The 14,986-nt window shown below is 45.1% G+C and overlaps 1 protein-coding gene and 1 non-coding gene across 4 annotated transcripts in view; one reads left to right on the forward strand and one right to left on the reverse strand.

Moving 5' to 3' along the window:
* The window catches only part of PRUNE1 (prune exopolyphosphatase 1), a 29,708-nt gene that overhangs the window by 1,394 nt on the left and 13,328 nt on the right, over positions 1-14,986 (forward strand). For 2 of the 3 annotated variants that reach the window (XM_012462626.2, XM_064370868.1), the window contains exons 2-4: positions 9,303-9,395; positions 9,953-10,155; positions 14,276-14,460. In XM_012462626.2, the coding sequence (XP_012318049.2) occupies positions 9,303-9,395; positions 9,953-10,155; positions 14,276-14,460 (481 nt within the window). Of the gene's footprint in view, positions 1-9,302; positions 9,396-9,952; positions 10,156-14,275; positions 14,461-14,986 lie in introns of those variants that run through there. The other variant, XM_012462628.3, reaches the window with a different exon arrangement.
* Positions 12,712-12,818, reverse strand: LOC135272344 (U6 spliceosomal RNA). Its single transcript, XR_010340505.1, has one exon. It is a non-coding gene; the product is annotated as a U6 spliceosomal RNA (small nuclear RNA).

The following is a 14,986-nucleotide window of genomic DNA, read 5'->3' on the forward strand; positions in this document are numbered from 1 at the left end:
TGCCGTGACCTCCCAAAGTGCTGGGATTACAGGCGTGAACCATCGTGCCGGGCCCAGATTCTGGTCCTTAACAAATCCTGAAAGTCAGTTAATTCCTGCTGCAGACATAGCTGCTGGAATAAAATGAATTGTCTTCATATTGAATTGGGGAGAAGGTCCATTTTAACACAAATTACACGGACATTTTCCTTGGGAAAACAAATTTGGGGAAAGTTATTTCAATGCATGAGGCCATTTGGAAGCAATCCCTTTTAGTTACCTCTGATTCTGCCACAGGGCACTTACTGGAGGACTAATGTAGAGTTTTGTGGCACTGTTCTAAGTGCTAAACACTTAGATTTTCCCCCCAAGTAACCCAAATGACTGGTCTATTTTCCACCATTTGGTAAAGAGCCCTTGGACCTGAAACCTCACCAAATGGTATTTCTTTGCATGCATCTACTCTCCAGCATGTGTCCTCCAGAGCCTCCCCCACCCCCAGGTTAATAGTATATTCTCTATTTTTATTCTGTATTTGTTTGTTTATTTATTTATTTTGAGCCAAGGTCTCACTCTGTTGCCCTGGCTGGAGTGCAGTAGTGTGATCATCCCCAGGCTCAAGTGATCCTCCCACCTCAGCCTCCCATTAAAGCTTCGACTATAGGCATGTGCCACCATGCAGGGCTAATTTTTTGTATTTTTGTAGAGACACGGTCTCACCATGTTGCCCAGTCTGGTCTCGAACTCCTGGACTCAAGCAATCCCTCTGGCTTGGCTTCCCAGAGTGCTGGAATTACAGGTGTGAACCACTGTGCCCGGCCCTAATAGTATATTCTCTACAGCAATATGAAGCTGGAAAAATACTTGATTTTTCCAATATTGCTGGCATCTTAACTTTTCTCTCCCTGCATTCTTCCCCCAAGGAGCAAGATCTAGATCTTCTTTTCAAACTTGTGAACTTGTAAAAGGTGAGATTGTGTTCTTAGAGCTTTCATCACCACATAGCCTCTCCAGGGCCTGAAGAAATGAGAAAAGTAGACTCTAGGAAAGTTAGTAGATGAACTGATGGCAAGACATACTGGTAGATGCCAACAATTTAGATTGCTTTAAATTTTTTTTTTTTTTTTTTTGAGATGGAGTCTTGATCTGTTGCCCAGGCTGAGTGCAGTGGTGCAATCTCAGCTCATTGCAATCTCCACTTTCCAAATTCAGGCGATTCACCTGCCTCAGCCTCCTGAGTAGCTGGGATTACAAGTGTGCGCCACCATGCCTGGCTAACTTTTGTATTTTTAGTAGAGACAGGGTTTCACCATGTTGGCCAGGCTGGTCTCGAACTCCTGACCTCAAGTGATCCACCTGCCTTGGCCTCCCAAAGTGCTGGGATTACAGGTGGAGCCACCATGCTCTGCCTAGATTGCCTTAAATTATAGAAGTAGTAAATGTGCACTTAATGAACAAATTTAAATACCAAAAGGATATGAAATGAAAAAGATAAAGATCCTCTTTCTTCTCTCCTCTCCATCCAGTTCTCCAGAGGCCACCCTGTTAGCTTTCTTGTGTAAAGAGAGATGATTTAGACAGAAACACTCTTAAGTTTGAATGTTCCTCTTAAACTATAGTTTAATTATAACTTTCAGGAAATCATGAATGCTCCTCTTCGCACAGGATAAAGACAGCTGGTAATCCAGCCAAGTCTCCCATTACTACCACATTTTTAGCATTTCATACCAAAGAAATTTTCGACAGCCTCTGCCACAGGGACAATAGGATGTTCCATTAAAACTTTTTTTTTAAATTTAACTAAATGTCCTATTTATGGTGACTCATCTTTCACTTCTAGGAAGGAGGAATCTTTGCTTCAGGGTGGGGCTGCATTGCAGTTTAGGTGTTCATCCAGGAGCCTTTGGATAATGTATTGTGTGCATTTCTCAGGCATGAGGCAGGAATCAGGAGCTGGGTCTCCTTAGAAACATGCCGTCCTGGCATCACTATTTTTCCCATTTTCTCTGCTGAGAGGTTTTGTCTCTCTCTGGCTTTCTGTCTTGTTTATTTTTCTCCCCCATTAACTATTCTGAAGAGTAGTTATCATACCATATTTAGCTTTAGAGGGGAAGTGGTTTACTTTGCCGGTCCTAACCCCCTCCTAACATATCAGGATAAGAGAATCATTTCAACTAGTGTGTCTTTAAAAAAAAAAAAAAGAAAAGAAAGAAAAAAGGTTTGTATTTATTTACTTTGGCTCTCAGATTGTATTTCTTTCATTGGCAGCTTAGGTTTCCTCATGCTGCTAAGTTTAGCTGTATTTTCCCTGAACTCTTTCTCTGATGCTCAGAAAACAGGCTGTTGGGCTTATGCTTTCAGCTGGTGGAGGATGGGCTTGGAAGTAAGGGTTACACATGTTTTTCCTAAAGAAGAGAGTGGCCGGGCGCGGTGGCGCGTGCCTGTAGTCCCAGCTACTCGGGAGGCCGAGGTGAGAGGATCGCTTGAGTCCAGGAGTTCTGGGCTGTAGTGCGATCTGCTGATCAGGTGTCCGCACTAAGTTCGGCATCAATATGGTGACCTCCTGGGAGCGGGAGACCACCAGGTTGCCTAAGGAGGGGTGAACCGGCCCAGGCTGAAAACGGAGCAGGTCAAAACTCCCATGCTGATCAGTAGTGGGATCGCGCCTGTGAATAGCCACTGCACTCCAGCCTGGGCAACATAGCGAGACCCCATCTCTAAAAAAAAAAAAGAAGAAGAAGAAGAGTGATGTCTTATGAGTTGGGCAGCCGCACACCCGGTTTTCCCAGGGTAGTCTTGGTTTTCCCCAGTATAATCATTAATAGCACCGCTTTCCATTCTCATAAGTGTCCCAGTTTGAACAATAAAGGACATGGTCACCCACCACATAAGCCATGTTAAGGATCAGGGATACATGACTATGAACAGACAGGGAGCTCCTTAAGATAGAAGTTAAGTTCTGTCTCAGAGCCACTAGTGCTAGAAGCTGGAGGTTTAGAGGAAGAGGATTGCTCTGGGCTGGGTGGTCGGGAAGGCTTTACAGAGAAAGAGGACTTTAGACTGGCTTGAACAACGGGGAGAAGTGGAGAAAGAAGATGGGAGGGAGCACATCTTTACTATTTACAGCATTGGCACTTAACGGTACTATTTAATCCTCCTAACAACTTCATGAAACTGGTTACAATATTATTCTCCTTTTTTTTTTTTTTTTTTGAGACAGAGTCTCTGTACTATTTAATCCTCCTAACAGCTTCATGAAACTGGTTACAATATTATTCTCTCTTTTTTTTTTTTGAGACAGAGTCTCACACTGTAGCCCAGGCTGGAGTGCAATGGCATGATCTCGGCTCACTGTAACCTCCACCTCCTGGGTTCAAGCAATTCTCCCTGCTTCAGCCTCCCGAGTAGCTGAGATTACAAGCGCCCGCTACCAGGCCTGGCTAATTTTTCTCTCACCCAAGCTGGAGTGCAGTGTTGTGATCTCGGCTCACTGCAACCTCTGCCTCCCAGGTTCAAGCGATTCTTCTACCTCAGCCTCCCTGGGACTACAGTTATGCACCACCACACCTGGCTAATTTTTTATGGTTTTTTGTAAAGACCAGGTTTCACCATGTTGGCCAGGCTGGTCTTCTGGGCCTCAGGTGATCCGCCCGCCTTGGCCTCCCAAAGTGCTGGGATTATAGGCATGAGCCACCACGCCCAGCTTATTCTCATTTTTATATGAGGAAAATGAGGCTTAGAGGGGCCAAAGTCCTGCAACAAGTAAGAAGCAAAGCTGGGATTCAACCCCAAAGTCTTGATCTTTTCAAGTAGTAGTTCTGCTTTCAGAGAACAAATAGTGCAAAGGGCAGAGCTGGGAATGTGCACATCATGGTTTGTGGGTGGTGAATAGTCCAGTCAGGCTGGGGTGACTGGGTGTTGACAGGGGAGAGGAATGCTGCCGCCTCCCTTGGTCACCACAGTTCCAAGATTTGCTACAAGTCCCAAGTATTCCCTTTTTTTTTTTTTTTTTTAATAAATTGCAGGATCAACCAGGTATTTTCTTTTTCTTTTCTTTTTTTTTTTTTTGGGGATGGCATTTTGCTCTTGTTGCCCAGGCTGGAGTACAATGGCACGATCTTGGCTCACCGCGACCTCCACCTCCCAGGTTCAAGAGATTCTTCTGCCTCAGCCTCCCGAGTAGCTGGTATTACAGGCGTGCACCACCACACCCGGCTAATTTTGTATTTTTTTAGTAGAGACAGGGTTTCTCCATGTTGGTCAGGGTGGTCACGAACTCCCGACCTCAGGTGTCCGCCCGCCTTGGCCTCCCAAAGTGCTGGGATTACAGGCGTGAGCCACGGCACCCGGCCTGTATTCCTTTTGTATTCATTCCTTTTGATTGCTATCTGGGTTTGGCTGAGCGCAACCTGTTCTTGTTCACCTTCCTCCGGAGATGATTTCTCCTGACTTCAGAGCCACGAAGTTGTGTTTGGTCCCTACTTTGTGCCTCAACATTATCTTCATGGTGAAGATCTAACTCAGCCCTATTCAGCCGCTGCTTGCGGTGAAGCAACACTGATGTAGATGAGCGTGGAAAGGTTCTTCAGCGTCTCTTTGGACCCAGCAGTAGGTCTCTCCTGCTTGCTCTGCTTTTCTCTGCTGCTCTTACCTTTTTCCTCCAGAGTCAGGGCCATATGCCTCATGTTTATGTAGTTTCCTCTCCAGAGAACACTCGCTCCACCTAACGGCTTCAGCGAGCAAGTCCATTTCTGCTGCCGCTCATCCCCACAGCCATCTGGGCAGTTCTTGGTCTCCAGGAAACAGAGGTCTCTGGTATCAGAGGAGTTGTTATAGGATTGGGATATTGGGTAGAATTCTCTTATTGCTTTGGAAAAAAGTAAAAAATTCCCCTTATCCAGTATTGTTCAGTATGAATGGGCCTCTGCTTCCACACTCTTGAAGTAGACTCAGAGAAATAGACATGGGGAGGCCCTCAGGGCAAACTTCCCTAGGGAGCCTTTGGCCAGAACCTGGACAGATAACCTCTGTCTTCTGTATTTCTCTCCAGGGATGGGAGAAATTTTTTTTTTCTTTTATAAATTTACTTTATTATAATTGTAAGAAGATCTTAATGTCACTGGGCAAAATAGCCATTTATTAGAATAGTTCAAATTCACTCTTGCAACAAAATAAACTACATTCCATGAAGACACAGGAAAAACTAATGCAGGGATTTAGGAATGCTATACTTGCTTCTCTTCAACTTTAGCAGCATAAGTTGCAAAGTTCTCAAGATGCTCCTGACACTGTTGTCTTAAGCAACAGAATTCTGGGGAGTGTGGGGGTCTGATGCTTGGGCCTTCAAGTTCTTCTCAAGGTGTTTCATCTTCTCAGCTCAGGCTCGGTGTTCTCGGTGAAACCATGCCAGGCACAGGAGCCTGCTCTTCACCCGATTCTGTACACAGGGCCGTCCAAAAATGGTGATTTCGACTAGGTTCCCAGAGTCCACTATGTCCACTGTCAACAGGGCCTGGCTCGTCCATTCCATTTCTGGAATTACGGCTCGGGCTGGGCCAAAGAGCGCATCTGCCAGCCATGCCTCCAGGTAGATGGGGAAGAGGGTGGTTTAAAAACAAAAACCCGGCTGGGCGTGGGGGCTCACGCCTGTAATCCCAGCACTTTGGGAGGCTGAGGCGGGCGGATCACGAGGTCAAGAGATCGAGACCATCTTGGCCAACATGGTGAAACCCCGTCTCTATTAAAAATACAAAAAAATTAGCCAGGCGTGGTGGCATGCGCCTGTGGTCCCAGCTACTTGGGACACTGAGGCGGAAGAATCGTTTGAACCCAGGAGGCAGAGGTTGCAGTGAGCCAGGATTGCGCCACTGCACTCCAGACTGGTGACAGAGCAAGACTCTGTCTCAAAACAAACAAACAAACAAAAAACAACAACAAAAACCTATCTCGTAACTGGATAGGGCAATTGATACCAGAAGTCTTCTAAAATCGCCCCTTTCGAGCTATGACTTTCCAATTGGGGAAGAGAAGGAGTGATAGCCTGTATAGGGAAGATGATTCTGGGTTTCCCTAGATTCCTCTTTTTTCCTAAAGTTACATTAGTTGATAACTGTTCTTTGCTACGTGTTACTCCTCTGAACCTTCCCACTTTGCTAAACTTTTGTGTCTAGCAAATCATCCCTGGAATGAAGAAGTCAGAGTGTATGGATTTTCACCTTCCTATAACCCAGTAGTTCTCAACTGGGTGTGGTTTTGCCTTCCAGGAAACATTCAGCAAGTCTGGAGACATTTTTGTTTGTCATGACTTAGGGTGTTACTGGCATCCATGTGGGTAGAGGTTAGGGATGCTGCCAAATATCCTATAATGCACAGGAGAGCCTCCACAAAAAAAGAATTATCCAGCTGGGCATGGTGGCTTATGCCTGTAATCCTAGCATTTTGGGAGGCTGAGGCAGCTGGATCACTTGAGCCCAGGAGTTCAAGACCAGCCTGCACAATATGGTGAAACCCCATCTCTACAAAAAATACAAAAATTTAGCCAGGCACGCCTGTAATCCCAGAACTTGAGGAAGCCAAAGCAGGCGGATCACCTGAGGTGAGGAGTTCAAGACAAGCCTAGCCAACATGGTGAAACCCTGTCTCAATAAGAAATACAAAAATTAGGCTAGTGTGGTGGTGCACACCTGTAGTCCCAGCTACTCAGGAGGCTGAGGTGGGAGAATCACTTGAACTCGGGAGGCGGAAGTTGCAGTGAGCCCAGATTACGCCACTACACTCCAGCCTGGGTGACAGAGTGAGACTCCATCTCAAAAAAAAAAAAAAGTCAGGGATGGCAGTGGATGCCTGTAGTCCCAGCTAGTCAGGATGCTGAGGTGGGAGGATCACCTGAGTCTGGGAGGTGGAGTCTGTCGTGAGCCATGATTGTGCCACTGCACTCCAGCCTGGGTTACAGAGTAAGACCCTGTCTCAAAAAGTAAAAATAAAAAAATGAAAAAGAAGTATCTAGTCTAAAATACCAGTCGTGCTGAAATTGAGAAACCCTGCTGTATTTAGTGTGTCTCATTTTGTCTCTCTCATCCCATCCTCTCTCAGAATCAGGCTGAGATAGAAGTTCAAAAGTAAACTGGTGGGCCGAGCGCGGTGGCTCACGCCACAACTTTGGGATACCAAGGTGGGCGGATCACTGGAGGTCAGGAGTTCGAGACCAGCCTGGCCAACATGGCAAAACCCAGTCTCTACCAAAAATACAAAACTTAGCCGGGCATCATGGCATGTGCCTGTAATCCCAGCTACTCAGGAGGCTGATGCAGGAGACTCGCTTGAACACAGGAGGTGGAGGTTGCAGTAAGATAAGATAGTTCCACTGCACTCCAGCCTGGGCGACAGAGTAAGACCCTATCTAAAAAAAAAGAGGAAGCTGGTCAGAGAGAAGTATCGTGCCCTATGCTGAGCCGTAGGCTTTATGGTCTCATTCCACCCAGCAGAATGTTTATACCTGGAGTGAAATAATTTAAGTAACTGCCACATCAGGTTAAGGATTAAATGATTGATTAACACATGTAAAAATATTAGAATAATGCCTGGCACACTCAATAAATGCTTAAAAACAAAACAAAAACCAAGACGCTGTCTCCCCAGTTTTGGGTACTCTAGTTTTAGTATATTTTATTTTATTTATTTACTTTTTGGAGACAGAATTTCATTCTTGTTGCCTAGGCTGGAGTGCAATGCTGTGATCTTGATTCACTGCAACCTCTGCCTCCCGTGTTCAAGTGCTTTTCCTGCCTCAGCCTCCCAAATAGCTGGGATTATAGGTGCCCGACACCGCACCGGCTAATTTTTATATTTTAGTAGAGATGGGGTTTCACTATGTTGGCCAGGCTGGTCTCTAACTCCTGGCCTCAGGTGATCCACTCGCCTCAGCCTCCCAAACTGTTGGGATTACAGGCGTGAGCCACTGCACCTTGCCTAGTATATTTTATTTAAAACTCTGAAAGCTAAGGATTTGCAAGGGAATAGGTTAAAAATAGCAGATATCCCCCCCGCCCCAGACTTCTTAGCAGCTGGACTTTTCAGTGCTTTAAAGAGAGAAGTTCTGTGGTGGCTCACACCTGTAATCCCAGCACTTTGGGACACAGGTGGATCACCTATGGTCAGGAGTTCAAGACGAGCCTGGCCAACATGGTGAAACCTCGCCTCTACTAAAAATACAAAAAATTAGCTGGACGTTGTGGCAGGCACCTGTAATCCCAGCTACTCGGGAGGCAGGAGAATTGCTTGAACCCAGGAGGCAGACGTTATAGTCAACTGAGATCACACCATTGCACTCCAGCCTGGGCAACAAGAGTGAAACTCGGTCTCAAAATTTAAAAAAATAAAAAGAGAAGTCCCAGCAGCAGCAACTGTTCTTTAATCTGAACCTGCTGGGAAAAGTGTCTGCTTGGATTGTGAAAGGTAGTGGTTATATATGGTTATCATTGGGCCTCAGAGTAGGGGGAGTTTTCCTGGACATCTGGATAATGGACTAGATCTTATTTTTAACCTTTATTCTCAAAGCCTTTTCACCTGTTCTCATGATTTAGAAGTGTAAGCATTCTTTTCCCTATTATGAAAATGGGAAGAAAAAAAATCAACCAGGATTGATATACCCAAAAGCATACCTTGAATATATCAGCTACCCCAAATCCCGTTTTTTGACTATTTGAGTGTCCAAAGAAGTATAAGAAATCAGAAGTTGAAGAAATCTGAAGTTTATTTACTGCTCTGTAAGTTAACATTCAAGGATACAGGAGGAAAGAGCACTTTTCTACAAACTGGATATATGTAGAATGCTGTAAGCTTAGCTGAAACGCTTAACGCCATCCATGGAATGGGGACCCATTAGATTATTTGACCTACCTCCTCTGTGAAGATCAATGAGAGGAAGTATATGAAGCCCTACATGAGTATAAGGTAAATGGAGAGGCCAGGCACAGTGGCTCACACCTGTAATCCCAGCACTTTCAGAGGCCGAGGCGGATAGATTTCTTGAGTCCAGGAGGTCAAGACCAGCCTGTGCAACATGGCAAAAATCCCGTCTCTACAAAAAATACAAAAAGTTAGCTGGGCATGGTGGTGTTTGCCCGTAGTTCCAGCTACATGGGAGGATCGATTGAGCCCAGCAGGAGATTGAGGCTGCAGTGAGCCTTGATCCTGCTACTGCACTCCAGCCAGGGTGACAGAGAAAAACCCTGTCTCAAAAGTATATATGTTATTAAAAAAAAAAGATAAGTGGAAATGGATAGAGATACTTTTGTTAGTTTCCCATTTTCCTTCCTCTCCAGGAGTCCCGACCTCTACATGTTGTGCTGGGAAATGAAGCCTGTGATTTGGACTCCATGGTGTCTGCTCTCACCCTGGCTTTTTACCTAGCAAAGGTGGGTAAAAAAAGGTAACACCTAGGATCTGAGTCCCTTCGAATGAAAAGATCTGGATTCAAAACCCAGCTCTGCCACTTACCAGCATTTAGCGTTGGGTAAATTCAATCCCTTAACTTTGCTGAGTCTCATGTGACCATCTAAAATAAAATCTAAAATATTTTGCAGTGTTCTTCTGAGGAAAAAAATGAGTAAATATATTTTGGGGGATTTGTAAACCATAAAGTGATATTCAAACAGTGTGTTACTGAGTTCCTTACAGGTATCAGTGATCTAGCACGTATTCCTCCACCCAGGTTAGTCCTTGAGGACTAATAATTCCTTCTCTGTAGCACTGCATCTAGAACTAGGCCTTAACTATGAGTTCCTTGTTGACCTTCATTTATTGCTAAGAAGGAGGAAGGGCAAGATTCATCCTTCAAGAGTCATAGACTGAGTACTTGTGGCTTTGAGAAAGGTGGTAACTTACCTAAGTATGTCTCCTTTGATCCCAATAGTCTTGTTACTTTTTCCTGTCATTATAAAACTTTGTGATATATTTTTGCTTTCCTATCTAGACAAATGAGGCTGAGGAAGTCTTTGTGCCGGTTTTAAATATAAAACGTTCTGAGCTACCTCTGCGAGGTGACATCGTCTTCTTTCTTCAGAAGGTTCATATTCCAGAGAGCATCTTGATTTTTCGGGACGAGATTGACCTCCATGCATTGCACCAGGCTGGCCAACTCACCCTCATCCTTGTCGACCATCATATCTTACCCAAGTAAGCCCAAGGAAATTAAATTGACACGTATCATGTACCATGTTGGGCTCTGATGAGTGAGATAAAATGAGAGGAAGAGTTTTTGCTTTCAGGGATCTAATAGGCTAATCATAATTGATAGGTCATATCAGATGTAGAAAATCAAAATATTGTCGGTTCTGTAGTTACATGTATGTCTATGGCATAGAGACATACCCTATAATAATAAAAAGAAATAGAACATGGTAAGTTCAAACTAAAGGATAACTCAAAGGCCGGGCGCGGTGGCTCAAGCCTGTAATCCCAGCACTTTGGGAGGCCGCGGCGGGTGGATCACGAGGTCAAGAGATCGAGACCATCCTGGTCAACATGGTGAAACCCCATCTCTACTAATACAAAAAGTTAGCTGGGCATGGTGGCGCGTGCCTGTAATCCCAGCTACTCAGGAGGCTGAGGCAGGAGAATTGCCTGAACCCAGGAGGCGGAGGTTGCGGTGAGCCGAGATTGCGCCATTGCACTCCAGCCTGGGTAACAAGAGCGAAACTCTGTCTCAAAAAAAGGATAACTCAAAAATCATTTAAATCTGCCTTTGGTATCATTAGTTTAAGATTTTGTGGGCTGGGTGTGGTGGCTCATGCCTGTAATCCTAGCACTTTAGGAGGCCAAGGCAGCTGGATCCATTAAGCTCAGGAGTTCAAGCCCAGCCTGAGCAACATGGTGAAACCATGTCTTTACAAAAAATTTTTAAAAATTGGTCAGGCATGGTAGTACATGCCTGCAGTCCCTCAGGAGACTGAGGTAGGAGGATCACTTGAGCCCAGGAAGTCGAGGCTGCAGTAAGCCAAGATCACATCACTGTGATCTGGAGTGGCGTGATCTCAGTTCACTGCAACCTCCACCTCCTGGGTTCAAGTGATTCTCCTGCTTCAGCCTCCCAAGTAGCTGGAACTACAGGCATGTACCACCATGCCCAGCTAATTTTGGTATTTTTAGTAGAGACGGGGTTTCATTATGTTGGCCAGGCTGATCTTGAACTCCTGACCTCATGATCTGCCTGCCTCGCCCTCCCAAAGTGCTGGGATTACAGGCGTGAGCCACCACACCTGGCCTATTAAAAAGTGGCCTGGTGTGGTGGCTCACGCCTTGTGGCTCACTCCAGCCTGGGAGACACAGGGAGACCCTGTCTCAAAAAAAAAAAAGATTCCGAGACAGTTTTATTGTAATATTATAATAGAAACCTTAGAAAAATGTTTGCAATTCTGTTTTTGTTTATTATTATTTATTTTTGTACTTATTAATTTTTTTGGAAAACAGGTCTTGCTCTATTGCCCAGGCTCAAATTTATTTTTGTATTTATTATTTTTTTTTAGAAAACAGGGTCTTGCTATATTGCCCAGGTCTCACTTTCCTAGGCTTGCCAGGCGCGGTGGCTCACACCTGTAATCCCAGCCCTTTGGGAGGCTGAGGTGGGCAGATCACCTGAGGTCGGGAGTTTGAGACCAGCCTGACCAACATGAAGAAATCTCGTCTCTACTTAAAATACAAAATTAGCTGGGCGCGTGGTGGTGCATGCCTGTAATCCCAGCTACTTGGGAGGCTGAGGCAGGAGAATCGCTTGAACCCCGGAGGCGGAGGTTGGGATGAGCTGAGATTGCACTATTGCACTCCAGCCTGGGCAACAAGAGCGAAACTCCATTTCAAAAATTAAAAAAATTAAAATTAAAATTAAGAAAAAAAAGGAATTCCTAGGTTTAAGCTGTCTTCCTGCCTCTGCCTCTCTAAGTGCTAGACTCCAGGTGTGAGCTACCAGACCTGGCCTACAACTCTATTTTTAATTTTAATTTTAATTTATTTATTTTACTTTATTATTTTTTTTTGAGATGAAGTCTCACTCTGTCACCCAAGCTGGAGTGCAGTCGCGCAATTTCAGCTCACTGCAACCTCCACCTCCCGGGTTCAAGCGATTCTCCTGCCTCAACCTCCCCAGTAGTTAGGATTACAAGCATGTGTCACCACACCCAGCTAATTTTTTGTATTTTTAGTAGAGATGGGGTTTCACCATGTTGGCCAAGCTGGTCTTGAACTCCTGGCCTCAAATCATCCACTCACCTTGGCCTCTCAAAGTGCTGAGATTACAGGCATGAACCACCACGCCCAGGCTGGCTAATTTTTTTTTTTTTTTAATTTTTTTGTAGAGATGGGTGTCTTGCTTTGTTGCCTAGTCTGGTCTTGAACTCCTGGCCTCAAATGATCCTCCCACTTCAGCTTCTCAAAGTGCTGAGCCACCACACCCAGCTAGTAGTAAACTTTTCTTTAAGGGATGAAGTTGAGACAGAGTCCCGGTTTTCATGCTTTCAGTCAAGGAGAGGGAACTAAGCAAACAGATCATTATAATGGGTGTTAGAGGTCAGTGATAACTGTCAATTCTAGGGAACAATAGGTACAAGAAGGATGGAGTGGTTCAGTACACCAGAAGGAAGGCGAGAACATCAGAAAAGTTTTCCTAGCAGAGGTGACCCTTAATCTCAGTCTAAAAATTTATTTTATTTTTTATTTTAAAGATAGATATATATATATTTTTTTATGGAACACTTCACAAATGTGTGTGTCATCCTTGTTCAGGAGCCACGCTAATCTTCTTTGTATCATTCCAATTTTAGTGCATGTGCTGCTGAAGCGAGCATTGATCTCAGTCTTAAAAGAGGACTAGGTGTTTGCTTGGTGAATGGGGAGGGAAGAGGGCAAGTGGTTAGGAAAGGCATTCCAGGCAGAGGGAGTAATTAACAGAAGCAAACGCAGGCAGGCATGAAATAGCGTGGTGAGCAAGGGGAACTAGAATTTGTTTTGCACAGCTGGAGCATAAAATCTGAGGAAGAAGTAGGACATGGAAAAAAAGATGAGACAGAGGCAGGCAGGAGGCAGATTATGGAGGCCTTGTAGGCCCTTCTAAGTAGATTGGATTTTATTTTAAGCAATGGGAAACTATTTTAAATTATATTTATTCTGGGTCCTGAAATAATCAGATTTTCTTTTTTCAAATGATCATTCAGGCCACTTTGTGAAGGACAGCCCAGGAAGGCTTTTGGTTGGATGCAGGTGATTGGTTAAGAGACTACTGGAATAGTCCAGATGAGAGATATTGAGGGCCTAGAACAGGGCAGTAACAGAGTTAGAAACTAGGGCACAGATAGGGATTAAGATAGAATTCACAGGACCTGGTGACCCACATGGAATCTGAGTGTTGAGTAGGTTGTAAAAATAGGAGAGATTTGTTGGGTAGCAAGGGTGTAGGACTGGAAAGGCAACGCTAAAGGACAGCAAATGTGGGCGTAAGATATTTGTAGCAGATGCTTCACAGAATTCGCTTATACACTATTTAAAGATGACTCCAATTATAACATTAAAGACAAGAATTGAGAGGAGTGAGGCAGAGGTAGAAGTGACCAAAGATCAGTTTTGTTTTTTTTTTGGAGACGGAGTTTCGCTCTTGTTACCCAGGCTGGAGTGCAATGGAGCGATCTCGGCTCACCGCAACGTCCGCCTCCTGGGTTCAGGCAATTCTCCTGCCTCAGCCTCCCGTGTAGCTGGGACTACAGGCACGCGCCACCATGCCCAGCTAATTTTTGTATTTTTAGTAGAGATGGGGTTTCACCATGTTGACCAGGATGGTCTCGATCTCTTGACCTCGTGATCCACCCACCTTGGCCTCCCCAAGTGCTGGGATTACAGGCGTGAGCCATCGCGCCCGGCCCAAAGGTCAGTTTTAAATGCTTACCTGGCAGATCACCTGAGGTCAGGAGTTCAAGACCAGCCTAGCCAACATGGCGAAACCCCATCTCCACTAAAAAGACAAAAAAATTAGCCAGGCGTGGTGGTGGGGACCTGTAATCCCAGCTACTTGGAAGGCTGAGGCAGGAGAATCACTTGAACCCAAGAGGCCGAGGTTGCAGTGAGCCAAGATAGCACCATTGCACTCCAGCCTGGGTGACAAGAATGAAACTCTGTCTCAAAAAAAAAAAAAAAAAAACCTTGCCTAAGACATCTGTGCTTTCCTTGATGGGTGGGGTGGAGATTGGTTAGAAGCAGCTGGAGTGTCCCTACCTATCTTTTTTTCTCTTTTCCCATACCCTTCCCTCCACAGAAGTGACGCAGCCCTAGAGGAGGCCGTAGCAGAGGTGCTAGACCATCGGCCCATCGAGCAGAAACACTGCCCTCCCTGCCATGTTTCTGTTGAGCTGGTGGGGTCCTGCGCTACCCTGGTGACCGAGAGAATCCTGCAGGGGGCACCAGAGATCTTGGACAGGCAAACTGCAGCCCTTCTGCATGGTGAGGGTGGCTTTTGGATTGGAACCTGAGTAGTTCTATTCCTATCCCTGAGATGGGAGGGTGGAAAAGTCTAGATTCTTCCAGCCTAACCATATGTTCTCAGAGCCATTCAGTTCATACCAAAGGATGGGATTCTTTCGGGAGACAATTAAGCATCTGTTTAAAGGCCTGTGGGATACTTGTTGGGGAGAGTACAGGGCAACAGACCAAGAAGCTTCCTGTTGGCATCATTTTATGTTGGAAGGAGGACTCGCCAAGCAACAGGAAACAGATTCTAATACCAATTCCTCCAGGAAATAGTGAGGTGACCTTGAGCAAATCTCTTAACCTTTCTTGTTCTCATTTTTCCACTTATAAAAAAAAGAGAGAGAGTTGGACTAGACTGTCTCTTCCAACTTAGAAGATTCTTTGATGGGATTTGGCCTACTAAAGAGGTGTCTCTCTCTCTGACTAGGCTGTAAAATCTCCAAGGATTGAGATGCTCAGGCTTTCTTTCTACCTATTTCCCTACCTACATTTTAGTTTG

This window comes from Aotus nancymaae, unplaced genomic scaffold, assembly GCF_030222135.1.
Source record: "Aotus nancymaae isolate 86718 unplaced genomic scaffold, 86718_ANA_hifiasm-v0.15.2.pri h1tg000108l, whole genome shotgun sequence".
NCBI lineage: Eukaryota > Metazoa > Chordata > Mammalia > Primates > Aotidae > Aotus > Aotus nancymaae.